At 33.4% G+C, this 23214-nt stretch overlaps 2 protein-coding genes across 2 annotated transcripts in view; both read right to left on the bottom strand.

Moving 5' to 3' along the window:
• Window positions 1-1329: 1329 nt before the first annotated feature.
• On the bottom strand, window positions 1330-4714 carry LOC125871427 (thermospermine synthase ACAULIS5-like). Its single transcript, XM_049552008.1, has 10 exons — window positions 4543-4714; window positions 3969-4035; window positions 3678-3772; window positions 3298-3400; window positions 3081-3169; window positions 2822-2978; window positions 2590-2665; window positions 2415-2473; window positions 1914-2050; window positions 1330-1735 (listed from the first exon to the last, which is right to left on the bottom strand). Exons 1-10 carry the CDS (start codon window positions 4674-4676, stop codon window positions 1657-1659), a joined length of 996 nt encoding a protein of 331 aa, XP_049407965.1. The 5' UTR covers window positions 4677-4714; the 3' UTR covers window positions 1330-1656.
• Window positions 4715-8950: 4236 nt separating this feature from the next.
• Window positions 8951-23214, bottom strand: part of LOC125871424 (G-type lectin S-receptor-like serine/threonine-protein kinase LECRK1) — a 22913-nt gene continuing 8649 nt past the window's right edge. Inside the window, exon 2 of the mRNA XM_049552003.1 lies at window positions 8951-9200. Coding sequence (XP_049407960.1) covers window positions 9087-9200 — 114 coding nt within the window. The 3' untranslated portion in view covers window positions 8951-9086. The remainder of the gene's footprint in view (window positions 9201-23214) is intronic.

The following is a 23214-nucleotide window of genomic DNA, read 5'->3' as shown; positions in this document are numbered from 1 at the left end:
AAGTATCATATAATGTTGTGCGATGATGATTGGGTGCACCTCTGAGGCTAGAAATTTGAATCTTTCATTTATCTTGTTTTATTTTCTTTCTAAAATTGGGTAACACCTCTCTAAGTGGTTTGGATAGATAAAAAATAATTTTTGACCTATAATTTTAAAATTTGAATGATTTTCAGTGATAAGAACCTAAATGTTAAACTGATCAAAATCTATTTCTTAGTCCATCTTTTCGTAATAGTGCACCCATCATCTCAAAATCCTGGATACGCCTCTGGAGTGATATTTAACTGTTCCATCAGAGTCACTTCCTTTTTATGGGCTTAGACGAAAACTTTACTCCTGAATCCTATTTTATTTTACTTTTTCTGAATGGTACAAATGTACCACTAAACACCAACATCCATGTGGAAAAAAAACCTGCTTGAAAAAATGAAAGCTAGATTACTATTCATTTTTGCAAGATCAAGAGAAACTTTTTAGGATCTATCATTAATATTCTTAGCATTGTTAGTAGTGTAATTTTCAACTAAAAATTGTGTTAAATTACAATTTTCGTTTGATGGCAGAGATTATCTTTTTTGGGTTAGTTCTCAAAATTACAATTGTTGATGATTCTTTCCCATATATTGATTTGTTTATGAAATCAATGTGTTATATCAATAGTTATTTTCCCCAGACCCCACTTTGTGGGATTTCATTGGGTATGTTGTTGTTGTTGTATATCAATAGTTATTTGGGTTGTCAGACGAACTTAACTATGCACCATATTTGAACACATTACAAATTAAATTGTTGGGCTTAGACCCCGTGCATCGCACATGCATCACTTTCTAGTACATCACTAAATTGTTTGGAGATATTTTTTGTATATATATTTGCTTTGAGTGGCCACAAGCATAGCTACCCAAAATATTGGAAGCTTTATCAATCACCACTAAATTATTGGATTTTTGCATGTCCAATATGACTTCCTTTTAACATTTTCTGGCCCAATCTTATTTAGTTTTGAAGAAGATTAATGGCACAGGGTCTAACACTTATTAGTAGTACAATTCAAGTATAAGTAATAGGAAAATGAAAAAAACAAGGCATAAATTAAGTAGATGCATAAATCAATATGCTAATTTTATGTGAAATAAGGTATTCTAATTGACTCGATTGACTCTCATTCTGATTTGGCGAAATGGTGAAAAGTACATTATTTGTCGTCCTGCAACTAATTTGCAAAAAATGGGCGTTCAAGGAAATGAAATTTCTTCTCTTGAAATGTTAATAAGCAAACTTTATAATGTGACAAAAACTTGGGAGCATTATCAAAAGATTGTAACATTAGTAAGTAGAGACTCAAAATTAAAAGATAGTATTCCATATTAAACCATATAGTAATTAAAAAACAACAAGAAAGATCCATAATTAAGCCATAACCCCTCTTTCCTTTAGAGTAACATAGGCCATAGCACCCCTACCACTTCCAACAAAAAACAAAAAAAAATACATATAAGAAACATAAGTTCTTAAGATAACTTTGAGTTAAAACCATAAGGAAAAACCAAAACAAAAGAAAAAAAAATAGAAAAGTTTCCATTTTTTTTTTCTTTTTTTGTTAATGTGCTACAATAATCATGTAGCTCCCCTTTCAATTTTTGTTCCATTATGTCATGCTTGATTGTGTCTTCCATGTCCATAAATGAATCTTGCATTTCCTTCTGAGTAAACATGAGTCTCATTGTTCAATCTGTCATTGTTCAAATATTCATATAAGCAAAAAACTCGCGAAAAAAGAATTATAAAATACATAATTTAAGTTATATACACCTACATGAAGAGTTACCTGTTAAACTGTTGTCATAAGTTAAGCTAAATTATGAGTGTAAAACTAAACCAATAGTTAATAAAATTGAAATGTTGCTTACGAATTTCTAACAGCTTTGCTTAATGTAGAGGCTGAAGTGAATGTTTTGCCATCAAGATATCTATTTTCTCCATTGATCCTCTGCTTGATTCTATGGTCCAATTCATCCACACTTACAACAAATGGAGTATCTGATGCCTATATCAAATCATCGATAATTTAATTAAAAACTATATTGTATAGCCGTCCACCAAAATTAAATAGCAGTCAGTAAATGTATACTTTTTTGGTATATTATTGTATGATATACATAAAATATACATGTTTTATACAAAATAGTGTATATTCTTTTTGTATATTGTTGTATAATATACATAGAAATTACATGTTTTATACAAAATAGTGTATATTATTTTTATATATTATTAGATGATGTAAATAGAATATACATGTTTTATACAAAATAGTGTATATTCTTTTTATACATTTGGCTAGCGAATGTAATTATTTTGACCGACCAAGCAGATATATAACTTGTTCTAATTTTGTAAAGTAATAATACCATGACCCATCCCCAAGTGTCAGCATAAGATGGAATATGAGCTGAATAAGGCACAACATCTGTAATAAAAAAGAATTATTAATGTTATTAAATATCATTTGAGATATATCAAGTTTTCAAGAATTATTATAACATAATGTAATTATTTAGCATGAAAATAATTTTTTTCCCTTACATTTGAAAACTTGTTTCAGAGTATTGAAAATGCAGGAAAAAACTTCTGTGTGGCTGAAAATTCCTGCTGGTCCTGCCTGTTAAGTTATAATTCACAATATTTCAACATTAGTTAGTACTTACAAATTACTAATCCAATGTTTAATTTCCCCACATATATTATTCTGATTTAATTTAAACGATACTAATAAATTTTACGTTTCGATGAAATTTAAGGGATAAATATAATGTACCTGAGTAACAAAGATGCCACCTTGATTAAGTCTAGGTTTAACAATAAATTCATAAAAGGATTTTGTATAAAGTTGGTAACATGGTCCTCCTTCTATAGGGTCAGCTAAATCCCCTACAATTATATCATAATGTTCCTCCCTCCTCTCTAGCTCAGCCCTATAAAATCACAACATTTTTTGTTAATCAAGATTTATTAATTATCACAAAAAATAAATTGAAAGGGCCAATTTAACAAGTTCATAAAGTTAGGGATTAAACCTGGCATCATTAATAATAAGGTCAAGTCTAGGATCAGAAAATGCTTCTTTGTTAACCTCCAAGTATGACTTGCAAAATTCCACCACCTCCTGAAAAAACAATAATAATTGATACGAGTATTTATTTATTAATTAATTAAAAATTTTCATTAATTAATGATGTAAAATATATTTACACAATCGAAGAATCGAAAAAAGGGGGAAATAAAGAGACTTACTTCATCAATGTCACACATTACAACTTTATCGACTGTTTTGTGCCTTAATAATTCTCTGGCTGTAGAACCTTCACCTCCTCCCATAATGAATATGCTTCTAGGACTGATAATTAAAGTGTATATTAAATATAAATTAATTTTGAAAACAATCAAAAGCTTAAGAACTTTATGTTAAAATACATAGTCATAATGAGGATTTCGAAAGAAAAAAGGTTGGATCACAAAAGCTTATTGCAAACAGTTTTATCCTCTATTTCTGCAAGAGACTGTTTTCACAGTTTAAATTTGTGATCTACAACTTTACTTGCCAAAATTCTCCTTCGGGTTATTTGGACAATTAAAATGAAATAATTTGTGGGGACCGGACAAAGAATTATTACTTGGAATGATAAAGGAGAGGTGGATGGACAAGACATTCATGATAGATGAATTCATCTATCTCTGCACTTTGAAGCTTTCCGTCGATCACTAAAGCCTGTTGCATTAGCCAAAAATTTAATGACAAATTTTCAAATTAAAAAATAAATAGAATTTATATGATAGTCTTTTTTTTAATCACATTTTTATGTTATCGATGATTTTGTTGCAATCTTTTTTGGTAAAAAAAAATTACAATAGAATATACACTCTTAAATAAATATGTCGGAATGATTTTTCCAAATACTATTTACCTTTCCAAAGGGCTTTGTGTCCAAGAGTTGAATATCTTGATATTGAGTAGCACCAGTGTGCAAAATGCTGCGCCAAAACGAAAATATTTTAAATAAAAAAGAATATATTTATTTCGGATTCTAGTAATTTAAATATTTATTTTTTTAGGATCTAGCATTTCATTTTTTCTCGTGATATATTTAAGATTATAGATTTATTAAAAATATGTAATTTTTATATTGAAGTCAAACTATTATAAAATAACGAACCTACTAAAAGGTGCATCTTTTTCCTACTAATTACCCTAAAAAGAGCTTTTCGAAAAAGAAAAAATAGGAAATATAATTTGCATATATATCCACCAAACACAAAAGAATAAATAAAAGTCCCCCACCCTCCCACCCCACCCCAACCCCAAATTTAAAAGATATGATCTTTTTAAATTGGTTTATAAAATAATTAGTAAGATCATATAAATCAGAATGAACGAAATAACTTGAAAAAAAAGATAGTAATCAACTTATTATAACTATCTAGTTAAGTCGCACCAACATTATAACACATTAAACTTAAATCCAATTAGTATTATTATACCTATTGAGAGCAAAACACCATCTCAAGTCATTATCAATTTCTTCTTCATACCAACAACTCTTTCTTGGACCTCCCACTATATGTCCATTTTCATTATTCAACACATTAGATAATGCTGCTGATATTTCACCCATTTTTCTTTTTTCTCAAACACACTAATTGGACAAAGGATAGAAGAGATAATAAAGAGTGAGACTTCAAAGCTAAGTGACAAATAAGTTTAAGGATGAAAAAAATTGGAATGTTAAGTGGAGAATATAAAGAGGAAAAAGAGTGTCATTGTAATCATTTAAGTTCATGAGTTGGGATAACTATTGAAGCAAGTTTACATAAAATCCTCATGGATTTTGGAGACACAAATTCCAAAAAAACATTATAGTAAATGGAATACAAAAATTAAATCAAAAGATCATTATAAGTGGGAATTCTAAGGTTGATTTCCTCGCGTGCGTTCTCTAAGTGTATGTTTATGTATATTTGGAATATAAAATAATGAATACTACTTTTCACCAATGTTATGGGGCTCTAGTTCTTCATTGGGCTTAATATATGAACTCCGTCTATATTTATTTGTCTAATTTAAAAAATTAAAAGATTATTTATTATTTTATTTATATAATTAAGTATTATTCATTTTTTAAACATTTAGATGATTTATACTTTCTTCGTTTCAATTTGTGTGATGTTGTTTTACTTGACATGTAATTTAAGAAAGAAAAAAAAAGACTTTTGAAACTTGTGGTTTAAATCAAGTCGTAAATGACAATTGATTTTCCTTTTAGCAACAATTGAGATAATGTCATTGCATGCATTCCAGAGTTGCTAAAGCCTTATACGATATTTATATAGAGTTTATAAATAATCATATTTATTAGTGTCATTTAATATAATAGAATGACAATTATATATTGCCGTTAAATAATTGCACAATTTTATTTATTTATTATAGTGTTAGACTGCTAGTATACTTACTCTCAACCCTATCAAATTAAACCCTTTATTTGATTGTAATTTTTTATTTATTTCTAGCTTGTTGTTTAGTACTTATTTTGAAGTCCAACTAATATTAATACACGTCATTAATTTTTATTTAACTTGGTACATTTTTTTACAATAGACAATTACATACTTAGAACTCAAATTATTTGTTTCTGACTAATATTGAAAAAGATACTTACCAGCTCGTCATAGCATTGGAAATGGTTAGTACATATACAAGTGCTTCTTGTCCACATAGTAATTATATCAATTTTTATTAGTTATACATATAGTTCATCATCTTAGCTTTTGCTTTAGCAATTAACACATTTTATTTTCTCCAAAATTATGGTAATACCAAGTGAGAAGAATAGTGGAGTAATAATGATATGTTGGTGTAGTAATGCAACGATTCGATAAAACATGGTGGTCGAAAAATGATTATATAAGCTAGCTCACCATATATATAAGAGAGGTATTTGAACAATTAATTTGTTTTTCCCCTGTTTTAATTTGTTTGACTTGATTTGAAGTACGAAAGTTAAAATAATTAATGTTCTATGTAAATTTAAATATATTACTATCATATTTTTAAAAAAATAAAACTTATATATTTAAAAACTACATAAAAAATTACTATAAGTAATAGTTAACACTTCAAAAAAATTTAAAAAAATTATCGTAATTTTTTTTACAATTCAAATAGTAACCGTACTAGACATTGTGACAGTAAATTTTGTTTTTATTGTCGTAAAAAATATTTAACAACAATTGAATTAATATCATTACATCCATTGTTAGTAAAGTCTTTAGCGACATTTACATAATTATATAGAGGGTGTTATAAATACTTATATTTTTTATTGCTGCTTAATATGAAATAATTACTGCAAAATTATTTATTTGTTAATATAAATTGTAATTAAGATAAATAAATTGAAAGGGAGAAACTACACCACATGCATGCCTTATGATATCACTTCAATTAGAAGAATACACAAATCAATAATACAACTTAGGGATAATTATTGCAATTAGCAAAACAATTGTAATCAACAATATATTTATTTATTTTTGGGAAGAGAAGACATGATAATGTCAAAAGCACTAAGAAGCAACAAATGAAACAACTAGAAAAGGTCATCATACATAATTAGTGAAAAGGGATATTTCTTTGGGAAAAGAGAGATTTTTTTTTTTTTTTAAAAAAGAAGATAAAAGAAGATGATTGAACACATAGGTATAGTGGAGACAAATACCCAAAATTAGGGTTTTTTTTAATCTAAAAAAATTGAAGTGAAATAAATAATTTACTTTAAGAAATTAAAACTTGTGCAATAAAATGTTGGCGTGCAATGAAAAACATCATTCATAGTTATTCATTTGTTGCTCAAAAGATGATAAATGGCGTGCTAAGCCAGACGCACTCATCATCACTATCACCATAACCTAACTCATCTTCCAACAAACTATACAATAAAAATAATTCAAAACTTATATATATGCATCGATAATGTAAGAAATATTTGCGTGTATAATCAGATCACTTATAAAATTATGCTATATATGTATATATCTGTCATGATCATAAGCATTCTTAATAAAAAATAAACTAATTAACTCGTTATCGTATATACGTGAAACTATATTATATTGGCAATATGCCAAGAAAAATTTATACTATCAATATATATAACGTTAACCTGGGGTGGGGGGAGAAGAAAGAGTATTTCAAATATACTACCTTCGTTCTAAATTGGTTGTTCATTTCCCCCTTGATACATCTCTTTAGAAATTATAAATAAGAAAGATAGTTTTATTAATTTACTCTTTTTGAAAATTTACAAACTTAATCACACTTTAAAAAAATTAATTATAAGAGTAAAATGGAAAAATATAACTAACTTCTATCATGATTTTGTAAATTGATAAAAATAACTATTTTTAATAACGTAAAGAACTAATATGAGACGGCGGGAGTACATCCATTTGGAAATGTTACTATATGTAGTTAACAAATATATGCATGCGGGAAGGTTTTAGATACGCAATCATGCATTTGCATTTTCACTAATCATAATGGCACAACAGATAGATATTTTCCTGTCACCTAAAGATAGCCTTTAGCTCTCGTTCGGTCATAAATTTTGAAGCTGAAATTTAAAAATTTTAAGTTTTTAAAGTTTTAATTTAGGAATTTTAAAGTTGTGTTTGGACATATATTTTACCTAGCAAAAAATTAAAGTTTACATATATTATGAGTAAGTGAAAGTGAAATTTCTTCCAGAAACAAACTCACATAAAAATATTTTGAAGATTAATTTTTAAGATTTAATTATATAAAAATCTATGATAAAACGCTACCTAAAACTAACAACTCACGGAGGATAGAAGTTTGAAAATAATTTTGAATTCTGAACACTTCTCTACAAACTCAATATAAATTTTTATCCAAGCATTTTATAGTTAATATTAATTAATTAAGGTGTTGGAAATACTTTAGTTAAAGATGTTTTGAGTATTCTAATTATTATGAAGGAAACATGTATTACATAGTAGTAATGTTTTTGTGAAACATCAAAATTACTTATCTAACCTCTTTGTCACCATTTTTTGAAACTTAAGGGACCCTTTTAAATGATTCAAAACTTTGATGATGTCACTGTGGCGTCAGCATGACTGCTCCCCCACTCACCCCTTCCTCTTTTCAATTTTTCTGTTGGGCCAAAAGGAATATTTTACCTGATTTTGTTCCATTTCAGTGTCATCGTCGAGGTTCGAAGGTATACTTTTCCTTGTCAATAAGTGTCTTCTGAAGAGGCAACGCTAAACAATTGATATTTCACTTTATCGTAAAAAAAATCAATTTTTTTGTATACTGGTCATTCATTTCATGCTTATAATTACTAGTATTGGTTTAAGTATGTATGTATTTGTATTTTTTTCCTCCCGTTGCGCCTTTTTTCGTTAAAGCATTGTTATGAAGGCCAAACGCGTCAGGACCAGTATGGGCAAAGAAGCCTAACACTGAATAAAGAGATTGTATTTGGGATCCAGGTTGATAAATACGACTTGTGAGAGAAAATTAGACTTATGCAAATTATTGAGTAAAAGTCTGATTCCTCTTATCCCCTTTATTTTATGAGTTTAAACTTCTCATCGATCTCCCTTCTACGGTCTATCAATTCCATAGTTCTTACGTTCAGTATTTGTACATTTCTGTTTGGGTATTTGCTATTTACGTGGTTGCATTTACTTTCCGGATTTGTAATTGAATTCTAGTACGTCTTATTAATATAGTTGAGAAGTTGGTTACTGTTACATAGAGTTGAGTTCATTACAAAAGCATATGGACCTTAGAGCTTTTTTGCGCATTACACTAACTGAGCAGAACAAGAAATACACAACACCAGAGTAAATAAAGTTACAGCAAACATGACAAAGGGAGAAATTGAAGCACAGACTATGAACTTGCAAAAGTAACAACTCAAATTCTAAAACTTAGACTAATTTTACAAGAGCATAAGTACTGCAGGATGTTCCTTAAGGTTCTTCATTACTATCATTTAGTGATAAAACATTGGAGGAACTTCAACTTCTGTTATGCCTTCAAGCATTTGCATCACCATTTTCATTGAAGGTCTAACAATTGGATCAGGATGGACACACCACAATCCCACCTTCACGAATCGTTCAAATCTTTTAATATCATTCAATACTTCAGGATCACTCCTTGCAAGTTTGTCAATTCTACCACTTCTCACACAGCCTGAAACCCAATTTACAAGCAATAAATCATCACCTTCATCGTCTTCGCTCTCTTCTTCTACCCTGCTAAGCTCAATATGCCTTCTACCACATGTGATCTCTAGTAACATTACACCAAAACTAAAGATGTCAACTTTAGGTGTTATTGGTGCATTCTTTAGCCATTCTGGTGCTAAATATCCCACTGTCCCTCTTGCGCTAGTATCTGTTCTTGTTTGATCCTTTTGCAAGAGTTTTGATAGCCCAAAATCTGAAATCTTGGCATTGTATTTGCTGTCGAGAAGTACATTTTGAGGCTTTATGTCACAGTGGATGATTGGAGAATCACATCCTTCATGTAAGTAAAGAAGTCCTCTTGCAATTCCTAGTGCCATTTCTGTTCTTTGACTCCAAGTAGGCAGTACTTCTTCCTTGAACAAAAAATCTGATAATGCTCCGTTCTTCATCAACTCGTAAACCAAAATGAATTGATTATCCTCAATGCAAAATCCTAATAACTTCACCAAGTTCTTGTGATGAGTTCTGCCTATGATTTTTAGCTCTGTCATGAATACCTTCTCACTTGGTTCTGCAACGTCTTCCATCAGCTTCACTGCAATCTCTACTTGAACATCCTTTAACTTGAGATTACCATAGTAAACTTTTGCAGAAGCTCCTTTTCCAAGTAGCTTGCTGAAGCCATTTGTAATTTCATGCAGTTCTTTGTATGTGAACTCGCGGAAATTGATACCTATTCTTGATGAATTTGGATTCCACTCTCGTCTTACGAGTCTCAGAGGAGCAGGATGATAGTACAAAGCCAAGGCTCCAAATAGGACAGTAAGTGAACTGGTAGTTAAAAGGCCAGCAGTGAGATGGGCTCTGGTGTTGGTTTTCTTTTTTGTTTGTATGCCATCTTTAGCTGATTTAGTGGGCATGGGCGTTGAGTATAGGAGTACGCCTCTTGTGACATTCCCTATTGATTAGAGAAGCAGCCATGGCATAACAATCTTCCCTGATAACTTTCTTGCATTCCTCCTCGTCGACATCACGATAAATTTCATAATCCCCAACCTCATTGTAAGGCATGTCACTGTCCTGAATAGCCTCTATTGTGAAATTTCCTGTAAATAGATGATCTGCACAGAAGTTGATTATTGTCTCTGGATGACAACCTTTGGTAGGATTACTTGGATCCAAGAAGACAAACCCCGGAAGACAGTCACAACTTACTGTTTCGTTATCATTTGAGCTGCACAATCCATAAGCCCCACAAACAGCATTAACCATACATGGCTCTGAAAGGATCTTCCAAAGTCTAAACCAATTGCTATCATTAGTCTTATGATAAGCATACTGCTGGAAGTTTCCAAAACTGCCTATAGTTGCACGGTGGTAGTAGTCTTCAACTGGGGTTGGCACGTTCGATGGAAAAGAAAAAATTGTGTTATTGTTATCTTTCACAAGGTACAAAGATGCATTCCTCTGGTCGAAAACTAATTTCACTTCATGGTTTCCTTCATCATCTAGACTATTCAGCCAATATCCTGTGTCCCCAAAATGATAAGCAGATAGTACCAATTTTCCATCAGCTTGCATGTCTAGCCTGAATTTCCCTTTACAGTACTTGGAATTCCCATCTGAAATAGAATTAGAATAGAGCTGTCCTCCTGATAATAAAGTTTGTCCTGGCAAAAGTGTATCAGTGGGAAAGTTAAAGCTTTCCCAAACATTATTTGAACTAGAGTCTCTCAACACAAGATTTCCATCATCTTGCATGGTTCCCAAACTTGCAGTCCTATTGCTAATTTGTTGAACTGTGCTGTTAGCATAGTTGAGCACAAGCAGGCCACCATTTGTTAGACTAATAGTTGATCTGATTTCAGCTGGGCCGTCGCGATTTGCTGACCAGACAAGTGTTCTTTCCTGGATTTTGTTGAACCAAATTCCAACTAGGAAAACAGTATCTGAAATAGGATAAAATCCAAAGGCAAAGTCCCCGGACGAGGATAACAAAGAACCATTTTCTCCAGCAGTGAAAGTAGAACCTGTGGTAATATTTGGATTATTTTGGCCATTTGACTTATGATGAAGGATTAGGAGGAGGAATATTGCAATAAGATTAAGAGATATTCTCATCTTGTATGAAATCAGAAGGCTATATTTTAGACAATAGGAAGTAAAAAATGATTTCATATACACAATGGTTCACTAAATTTTGACTGTTTAATGGGGGGTACCTATAACTTAAGCATCAATTCTAACAAGAAACTGCACTATCAAAGCCATCAACTTTGACACTTGAACTTTGTTCTTTGACTATTAGCTAGTGGTGGACTGGAGAAGTTGTCATGGTAACGCCTATTGCGGTCTATCTATTATTAATGGTGGAAAGAATGATTGAAAACAAAGTGATTGCTTATTGGACTAGCCGATGATCCATTTTCTGCAATAACGTGATTGCATATTACTGCAGACTTCAACACAAGCATTAGTGACATTTAAGAAGACTCTTCAGAAGGAAAAGTATATATAATGCACACACTAAGGGTGAAAGTAAGAAAACACACAACTTTTTGCACCAGAGAACTATGAGAAAAACACTGAAATTTAACTAGGTCTAATGACTAATAAAACAGAATGACACTTAATTGTTGGAAAAATTACAAGATAATACAGAATATGACTCATATAGTTGTATCAATCATAGGAGGAACACCTAGTTCTATAGTTCCTTCCAACATCTGAACAAGCTTTGCTGCAGATGGTCGAAGATTCGGTTCAGGACACAAGCACCATAGGCCAACCATAGTCATCCTCTCAAAATTGTTAAAATGTAACATAATTTCTTCATCAAGACTAGCAACAGCTCTAAGCTTCTCGTTTCTCACACAATGAAGAACTCAATCGACTAAGATCAACTTGAGCTCTTTGTTTTCTTGGCCGATTGGGTTCAAGTCCATGTGCCTTTGGCAGAAGATACTCTCAAGCAGCAAAACACCAAAGCTGTAGATGTCAACTTTGGTTGTTACGGGCACGCTTTTTAGCCATTCTGGTGCCATATAACCCATGGTTCCTCTAAAATTCGTGTTTGTTCATGTCTGGTCTTTCATAAGATGCTTTGAAAGATCAAAATCAGCAATTTTTGCAGTGTAGTTCATTCAACACTTCCTGCGTGCAAAGCTCCTCTGTAGTTTCAAATACCCTTTCTATTTAATTTTCCATGGAAGAGCTGTTGGAAATCTCCTTTATCAGAGATCATAGTTCTGTGGTAATAATCTTGAACTGAATCAGGCAAGTTCGCTGTCACGTTGGATAAGATTGAGCTTCCATTTGTAATGAACAAAGTATGACTGGTGTTTTTGAAAACCAGTCTTACATTATTATTGTTTATAGTTACAGAATTCCAGTAGCCAAAATCAGCAGTTCTATATGCAGACCAGACCACATTTGATTTGCATCTCTAGTCTATACTTCCCCTTCGAGTAATCTACTGTCCCATTGGCACTGGAAAACAGCTTCTGCCCCATGACAAGAACTTGACCAGGAAAATCGTATCTGTTGGGAATTCAAAACTTTTCCACAAGACTTGTGCCTGTGCCATTGTACAAAACAAACTCTCTCCCATTAGAGTCAGTCAACACGAGGCGTCCACTGAGCGTTAGATTAACCTTTGATCCAGCACGAACTGGATCATCGTGATTGGCTGACCAAACGAGAGTTTTCTCAGGGATTTTATCAAACCATATGCCAGCAACGAAGAGTCCAGTACTACTAAGGTAAAGATTCAGTTCTAGCTGTGATATTGGAACCAAAAGGGACAATATTAGTAGTTTTTTGACAGAAAGAGCTAATAAATGACAGGTAAATTGAGATAGACCATAACAGGATTTTCCAAGAAACCATTTTTACACCAGGAATTGTTGGAATCTTACGGAAAATACTTTATTCTTTTTGAGATATTATAATTATTTTCACAACAAATAAACTTATTAGATACGGTTAGAAAATGAGATATTTCTAGATGTCTTTTGTTTAATTGTTATTTTCTTAAATATTATGTTTAGTATGTAAAGGAAAAGTAGTCCTTGTTTTATGGAATATGTTTTGTAAGAAAGTCAATAGTGGTTGGATATGTATGGTCCTCTAACTTTGGAAAAGCTTATGTAGATATATGTGTGTATGCCTTTTAAAAAAGCTGAACCATTATTTTTTTCTCTAAAAGTTTAAAATCCTAACAGTGGTATCAAGAGCCCTTCTTCTTGAGGGATCTGTGAAGGCAAGAAGGCTAAGGTTTTTTCTCCTTCTAAGGTGAGAGCTGAGCAGCAGTAACATGGCATCCAACAACTTCTTGGGTGCAGGCCCTCCTATGTTTACGGGAGAAAATTATCACATATGGGTGATAAAGATGAAGGCTTATCTCAAAGCACTTAGTCTATGGGAAACAATTGAAAGTGAAGATGATCCTCTTCCACTTGGACCAAATCCAATAGTTGCACAAATGAAGATTTATGAAGGTGCGAAGTCAAGGAAACCCAAGGCACTCACATGTCTTCATTCATCACTTCAGATGTGATTCTCACAAGAATAATGGCTTGTGAAACACCTAAAGAAGTATGGGAGAAGCTAAAAGAGGAGTTCGATGGAAATGACAGAGTGAAGACTGTCAAACTCTTAACTCTCAAAAGAGAATTTGAGATGTTAAGGATGAAAGAAGGAGATACTGTGAAAGAGTATTCTGCCAAACTTGTGGAGATTGTAAACAAAGTAAGGCTATTTGGTGAAACCTTTCCAGATTCAAGGGTGGTGGAGAAGATGATGATAAGCTTACCAGCAAGGTTTGAGTCCAAGATTTCAGCAATAGAAGAATCTTGTGATTTGAAGACTTTATCTGTGGCAGAACTGATCAGCAAGTTGCAAGCCCAAGAACAAAGATCAAGTATAAGAGATGAAGAAGTAGCAGAAGTGACATTTCAAGCACAACATAAAGGCAAACAACCTATGAAGAACAATATAAGGATGGAAGGAGATAAATTAGAAAGGGGAAAACCAAGGAAGGAATCTTCAAAGAGAAGGAAGTTTCCACCTTGCAGCCATTGTAAAAGAACCAATCATCAAGAAAAAAACTGTTGATTCAAAGGAAAGCCACCGGTTCAATGTAGATTCTGTAGAAAGATGGGTCATATTGAGAAAAATTGCAAGGACAGACAGAGTCAACCATAACAAAACCATATGCAGCAGGCAAATTTTGTTAAAAAGACTGAAAATGAAGAAGAAAGCTTGTTTATGGCTTCTCATGAAGAAAACACAACCAACAAATCATCATGGTTCATAGATAGTGGATGTATGAGTCATATGTCACATAATGAGCTCATGTTTCATACACTTGACAAGTCAATCAAAACTAAAGTAAGGATGGGAAATTGTGAGACGGTAGATGCACTTGGAAAGGGTTCAGTTGCCTTTCAGACTACACAAGGTATAAAGTTTATACATGATGTGTTATATGTTCCTTCTTTAGCATGTAACTTGTTAAGTGTCACTCAAATGATGTCTAAAGGCTATTCCTTATTTTTTAAGGACAAACATTGTTTGATTTTTGACTCTGAAGATAGTTTGATTGTTAAAGTAGAAATAATGGATAAAACTTTTCCTTTAGATAGGATGTTTGATAGTGCAAATTTTGCAAGTAAAGATGAGTCATGGTTGTGGCACAAAAGATATGGTCATTTTAACTATGCTATTTTAAAGTCTATGTATGAAAAGGGCTTGACTAAGGATTTACCTGAGATTTCACTGTCTAAAGAAGTTTGTGAGTCATGTCAGATGGGTAAGATATACAGGAAATCATTTCCTAAAAGTGCTACCTGGAGGGCAACTGAAAAACTTGAACTAGTTCACACTGATGTGTGTGGACCTATGCAGGCATCATATTTGGGTCACAATAAATATTTTGTGCTCTTTATTGATGAATTAACAAGGATGACTTGGGTGTATTTTCTGAGTAACAAGTCTCAAGTATTTTCAATTTTCAAGAAATTTAGAGCTTTTGCGAAAAGACAAAGTGGTTGTAAGCTAAAGGCTTTAAGGTCGGACAATGGTGGCGAATACACTTTAAACGAGTTCAATAAGTATTATGAAGATATGGAGATTGATCACAAGTTGACAGTAAGCTACTCGCCCGAACAAAATGGAGTCTTGGAGAGGAAGAACAGAACAGTAGTTGAAATGGCAAGATGTCTGTTGCTAGAAAAGAAACTGCCACAAAGCTTTTGGGCAGAAGCTATTCATACTTCAGTGTATTTGTTAAATAGGCTGCCAACAAAAACTGTGGATGAAAAGACTCATATTAAGGCATGGAGTGGAATACAACCATCTGCCAAACATTTAAAAGTTTTTGGTTCGATATGCTATTCTCATGTTCCTTCTGTCAAAAGAAGCAAACTTGAACCAAAAGGTGAATTGGGGATCTTTATTGGTTATTCATCACAAGCCAGGGGTTATAGAGTTTTCAACTTGCAAACAAAGAGTATTTTAATCCGAATGGATGTAGTTATGGATGAGCATGCTTATTGGAATTGGGATAAGGAGCAAATTGAGAAAGATAATGCAGTTTTTCAGAACTGGAGTCCGCTGCCTGAAATCCAATCATTTGGGTCTGAAACTCTGGAAGAAGACGAAGAATCAAACGGGGAATCCTCACTTGATTCGTCAATTTTGAAGACAAGGCCCCTTTCCGAGATATTGTTGACACCCAATTTTGGCCTAACATTTTCAAAAATTCTCAAATTTTAAGTTTTACTTATTTAATAGTTCAAAATATTTTTTTTATAATTTTAAATAAGTTTATCGATAGCTATCCTTATTTATCAAAATTTAGGATTTTTCTTTTATCAGTTAATCTTAAAATTGTATTTTTACATGCCATTAGTTACGTTCGTTATATTTTTTTTAATATTCATTTTATTTGTTACATTTGTTAATATTTATTTTGATATTTTGCACAGTCTAGAAATTCATTCAAATACAGATATTTTACTTGATCGATAATTTTGGACCACAATTGAGCCCATTTAACAATTATTTCCTATATAAGTTTTGGTTAAGTTAAAAAATAGAGGTTGGTGAATTTATTTTTAGAATAGAATTATAAATTTCCAGATAGGTTTCACTATTTATTCTCCGGCCACCACTGCCCCGAAATCCGGCAATAAAAAAAACCCCAATCTATTTTTATTTTTCTTTTCACTATTTCAAAAGATCCACCAGCCAGCAACTTAGAAACTGTATCAAAACCACATTGATTCTCCGATGAACCTTTCTCCATTGTTTCGGCGATCTTTAGCTCATAAAGCATGAGTAATCAAATGAAATAAAGCGCTTTGATAAGACCCCATACCTAGAGCTAACATCATATAACCCAATTGAGACATTGTGGAATAGGCTAAACCTCTCTTAATGTCTTTTTGAGCAAGAGCTAAAGTAGCTCATAATAATACTGTTATTATTCCTATAACCGAGATCAAATACATTATGTAAGGTATAACTCTGAAAAGAGAAAGAAGTCGAGCTATAAGAAAAATTTCCGCCGCTACCATAGTAGCAACATGTATAAGAGCCGAAATAGGAGTACGCCCATCCATGGCATGACGAACAGCAAGATCTGAGCTCGCACAACACCCAAAACCACCTAAAGCTTCTAGCTGCCAACACACATCCAAAACGACCCAATAATCCCAACGAACCACAACCCTCCACCCACGAGCAGCCAACCAAACGCCAAACCACCTCCATTGCCTCACCTGATCTCCGTTTGTTTCTGGCGAAAACCCAGAAACCCCAGCACATTTCTTCTTCCAGAAACCAGCACCTACAGTTCACCATTTACCACCAAAACACTGAACTAGGGAGCTTCGAGCTCGCAACTCAACTCCATAAACGCCTCCAGCTCCTAGCTTCATTTTCCGGCGAAGCAAGCTTCAAAAAATCACCTTCATTCTCCTCAAACCCGTCGTAGAACCACTCAAAACCCCCACTCTTTTCCGACCTCTTTCACTATGAACTGAATTATTATTATACTCAAGATCATCAAGAATGAGGATAAGAATGAAGAAAGAACTTATGAGAAGAAGAAGAGAGGAAAATATTATTGAATCAAAGTGTATAGAGTCAAGAAGACCTCTTACCTTCGTTAAGAATACAATGAGGGTATTTATAGTTAAATAATTTAACTACCTAAGTATATGGGCCATATTAGTGTATTGGGCCACAATTTGCATTGGGCCTTACAATGTCATTCTTTCCAACAGTCCCCCTCAAACTATGAGTGATAAATAGATTAAACATTCCTAGCTTGGACATGAGAACTTCATGTTGTAGCCTACTTAAGCTTTTTGTAAGGATATCTGCTGGCTGATCTTTGGTTGATATATATTCTGTTCTGACTAGTCCTTTCTGAATTTTTTCTCTTATAAAATGACAGTCAATGTCAATGTGTTTGGTCTTTTCATGGAATACTGGATTTGCAGCAATTTGGATTGCTGATTTGCTATCACTGTAAACACATACTGGAAGTTGTAGTTGCACTCCAAGATCTTTCATTAATCCAATTAACCAAGTTAGTTTTGACACAGTAGTTGCCATGCTTCTGTATTCTGCCTCTGCTGAACTTCTCGAAATAGTATTTTGCTTCTTTGACTTCCATGAAATGAGTGAATCACCTAGTTTTACAATAAAGCTTGTAACTGATCTTCTTGTGACAGAGCATGATGCCCAATCAGCATCACAGAATGCTGATATTGTGTCCTTATTGTTGCTAGACATGAGAATTCCTAAGCCAGGTTGTTGTTTGATATACCTAACTATTCTAAAAGTTGTTTCCATGTGTGATCTTTTTGGTTGCTGGAGAAACTGGCTAAGTGTTTGCACACTATATGTTATGTCAGGTCTTGTTAGAGTTAAGTACAATAATTTTCCAATTAACCTCTGATAGCTTGCCTGATCTTCTATTACTTCATCTATTTCTTTAGTACTTGACTCATCTGCCTTCTTCTTCAAGTGTTCATCATACTCTTTAGTAGTTAACTTGACATTACTGTCCATGGGTGTAGTAGTTGGCCTTGCACCACTGAGTCCAGTCTCAGAGATCAATTCCAATGCATATTTTCTTTGATGCATTATAATTCCTAATTCAGCTCTTGCAAACTCTATTCCTAAGAAATACTTAAGTTCACCCAAATCCTTCATTTTGAAAGCTGTCTGTAGTGCATTTTTTGTTTCTTTGATTAGTTGTAGATTGTTTCCAGATGAACATATCATCTACATATACCAACACAACTGTGAATCCTTTTTCTGTCCTTTTGGTATACAATGAATGGTCATATTGACTCTGTACAAATTTGAACCTCAATAGTGCTTCTGATAATTTTTCATTCCACTGTCTTGGTGCCTGTTTCAGACCATATAAGGATTTCTTAAGTCTGCATACTTGTCTCAATCCCCCCTGACTTTGAAATCCTTGTGGCAAGTCCATGTAGATTTCATCATATAGATCACCTTAAAGGAAGGCATTGTATACATCCATTTGATGTATGTGCACCTTCGAGCAGCTGCAATAGCCAATATTGATCTAATAGTTACCATTTTTACTACTGGACTGAATGTTTCTTGATAATCTATTCCCTCTTGCTGGCTGTAGCCTTTTGCTACAATCTTGGCCTTATATCTTTCTATCTCCCCATTAGCCTTGTACTTAACTTTGTAAACCCATTTGTAGCCAATTGAAGTCTTGCCATGTGGTAGTTGCACTATCTCCCATGTGTTGTTTTGTTGTAAGGCATCTACTTCAGCTTTCATAGCTTCAACCCATTATTTGTCTTTAACAGCTTCTGCATATGTAGAGGGTTCAGTATCACTAGAAACAGCAGAAATGAATGTAGCATACTTAGGATGAATATAATCATAAGATATATAATTTGACAGTGCATAAGGTGTATCATTGTCAACACTGAGAGATACAAACTTTTTCATCCAACAAGGTGGATGAGTTCCTCTAGTTGACCTTCTTGTTGGTTGAGCTGCAGGATGAGCTATAGTTTCAGCACTAGATTCACTTATAGATTGAGTTACAGATTGAACCACAGGTGGTACTGGTACATCTGAAGGAATGATGCTAGAAGTAGTAGAACCTTCTGACCTTGGAGCACCACTATTTTAAACATGTGATCTGCTGCAAACTTGCACTAGGATTAGCAGTAATAGGCAATAGAGGATCATTATTATTATTAAGTTCAGGTTGTAGAAAATAGTGTGTGAACCTGTAGAAGTATTCGCAAAAGGAAAATATTTTCCTTAAATTCCACATCCCTAGTGACAAAAAAACACTTGGTGGCTAGATCATATAAGATGCAACCCTTTTGAGTCTCAGAATACCCCATGTGTATAGCATGTCTTGACCTAGATTGAAGCTTGTCTGTTTCATTCAGAACCTTAGCAAAACACAAACAACCTAGAACTCTTAGGTGCACTAGAGATGGTTTTCTGTTGTGTAGTCTTTCAAAAGGAGATAGATTACTAATGACTTGTGAAGGCAACCTATTTATAATATAGACAGCTGCTTGCACACACTTTCCCCAAAATTTAATGGGAATATGTGCTTGAAATCTTATTGCCCTAGTCACTTCAAGGATGTGTCTTTGTTTTCTCTCCGCAATCCCATTTTGTTGGGGTGTATAGGGGCAAGATTTTTGATGAATGATACCTAAGTTGGTAAATAATTCATGACACATAGAATTTACAAACTCTGTTCCATTGTCTGTTCTAACAATCTTAACATTTGTATCATCTTGAGTTCTAACATGTATCAAGAAATTCTTGATATATATGAAAACATCATATTTTTGCTTTAACAAAAATATCCAGGTAAACCTTGAAAAATCATCAACAACAGTTAAAAAAGACTTACAACCTTCATTAGTAGCAGTTCTATAAGGACCCCAAACATCCATATGAACTAGATCAAAAGACCTACTAGTAGTAGTAACACTTGGTGGAAAAGGAAGTCTAACTTGCTTAGCACAAGGACATACAATGCATTTATTTAATGACTCTACTACGTTGGACATACTATTTGAAACTAGTTTAGTGAGAGTACTAGCAGATACATGACCCATCCTTTTGTGCCACAAGTCAATATCTTCTGTAGGAACTACATTCATAGTTGTCAGTCCACATTTAGCCACTTGAGCTTTAGGGATACTGAGTCTTGCCAGATAATAAAGACATCCCACTTCTTTACCAATCTCCTTCACCTTTCCAGTTCAGAGATCCTGAAAGACACAAAAATTAGGATAAAATTTCACTGAGCAATTCAATTGTCTAGTAATCTTAGTTACTGACAGTAGGCTAAACTTAAATTGAGGAACATAAAATACATTATGAATACTACTTCTAAATGATAGATTGCTGGATCCTATATGAGACACTTTGGTTTGTTCACCATTTGGTAAAATAACATTTTTTGAACATTCAGGTTGTGTAAGTGTATTAGTGTCCAACACAGATAAATCATGAGTCATATGATTTGTAGCCCCTGAGTCAATAATCCAATTAGGTGGATTACTTGTGACCAGCAGAGCACTACAATTACCTGTCATGTTTACTGAGTGTGCAACATTCATATGGCTTTGCTCTTCCACTTGATTGGCCTGATTCTTGTCTAATATATGACAGATGTCCTCATATTGCGACTGAGTAAACCTAGGTCCATCATCCATTTTGTATTGTCCTGAAGAGGGAACTCCATGTAGTGCATTTGCTGGAACAGTAGAATAGTAGTTGTGCATTTGGTTCTGTAACGAAAACTGAGTAGGTTGCTGGAGATATTCTCCTGATTGATGCCAGTCCTGAACTACCACATTGTGTGCTGTATTATAAGCAGAAGGACCTCCACCTCTTTTGTACTTAAACCTGTTGATTGCTTGACCCTGTCTACCTTCATTTTTTCCATCTTGACCAAATTTAGGATGATCTTGTGGATATCCTATCAACTTGTAACTTACAGTGATCACAGAAGGCATTAGGATTGTAATTTGGATTGTACTTTCTTTTAGGCCTTGAACTTTCAGCTTTAGAGTACATGGCTAGTGCATCTGATTCACCCATACCTTGACTCTTATTTGTCGTTGCACTGAAAAGACCAGTTGAGTTAGATGCAGCAGCCAATGTTCTTTGATTTTCATCACTCATTACCATAGCATAGGCTTGATTTACACTTGGAACCGGGTTAAGTAGTAGAATGTGACTTCTAACTTGAGAGTAAGACTCATTTAGCCCCATTAGAAACTGATATAGTTTTTGCCTTTGAAGATAGACTACAAAATCCTTGGATCTCTCACAGTTACAGCTAGGAGCAGGGATCATAGAACTAAATTCATCCCATAGATCCTTCAACTTTGTGTAGTACTCAGTTACCAACTGAGTGCCTTGAGTGAATGAGGCAATCTCTTGGTGAATGTTGAACGCCCTAGAACCATCAACCTTCTCAAATCTCTCTTTCAAGTCTTCCCATACAGCCTGTGCATTCGTAGCATAAACCACTCCTCCAATCAAATTGTTAGCCACAAAATTCATTAGCCATGACAATACTACAACATTCACATGCTTCCATTGATGTCCTAGATTCTCAGGGAAGAATTCCTTCTTCCAAGTTCCATCAACCAACCCTAACTTATTCCTTCCAAGTAATGCAATCCTCATAGATCTACTCCACACAATATAGTTCTCATTACCTTTCAACTGAAATGAGATAATTGACGCACCACTCACATCTGTGGACTGTAGATACAACGGATGATTGTAATCAATCATATTATTAACTCCTCCAGTAGTAGCGCTAGTGTTTCCATTCCCTTCAATTGCCATTTTTCTGTTTCTAAGATTTTAACAACTTTGTTCTCAAGATATACACACAAATTTATGTATCTAGACTTATCACAAGCACCTTGCAAGCGATTTTTTTCGAAGTTCTTTGATTCTACTATCTTTTGATGCAACTGAATTTAGCAATTGCTAAAAGTATGATTTGAACACAATGTAGAGCAATCGAATTTGACAATTACTAATTGAATTTGACAATTACTGCAACTACACAATTAAACTTCTATGATTTGTTAATTGAAACTCATCTGAGATTGCACAATGTAGTTGTTGTGACTCGAGGATTTCAGATCTCAATTCTTCGATTGAAAATTGCTTCTTCCTCCCACAGTCGTTGATCGTCTGCTCTGATACCATGAACTGAATTATTATTATACTCAAGATCCTCAAGAATGAGGATAAGAATGAAGAAAGAACTTATGAAAAGAAGAAGAGAGGAAAATATTATTGAATCAAAGTGTATAGAGTCAAGAAGACCTCTTACCTTCGTTAAGAATACAATGAGGGTATTTATAGTTAACTAATTTAACTACCTAAGTATATGGGCCATATTAGTGTATTGGGCCACAATTTGCATTGGGCCTTACAATGTCATTCTTTCCAACACACTACCAAACAGACACCCAAGACCCTTAGGGGTCGTTTGGTTTGAAAATGAGTTATGATGGGATAAGTTATGTTGGGATTACTTATGATGGAATAAGTTGTGTTGGGATTATTTTTTATTGAGTGTTTGGTTTGTTGTATTCAAAATAATAAATTTTAAGAACAATTTATTTATTTACAAAAATGCCCTTCATTAAGGTAAAAAGTGATATAACAAAAAGGTTGAAAGAGACATTTTTGTCATTTACCTACTTTATCCCGGGACAAGTTATCCCGGGATTACTATACCACCCAAGGAGAGGGATAACTTATCCCGGTACTAATTATTAATCCCGGGATAAGTTATCCCGAACTTGCCAACCAAACAACAAAATAAGCGGTACTATAATTTAATCCCGGGACTAT

This window comes from Solanum stenotomum, chromosome 7 (genome assembly GCF_019186545.1).
Source record: "Solanum stenotomum isolate F172 chromosome 7, ASM1918654v1, whole genome shotgun sequence".
NCBI lineage: Eukaryota > Viridiplantae > Streptophyta > Magnoliopsida > Solanales > Solanaceae > Solanum > Solanum stenotomum.
The sequence above is the reverse complement of the archived record's forward strand: the minus strand, read 5'-3'. Positions and strand labels throughout refer to the sequence as shown.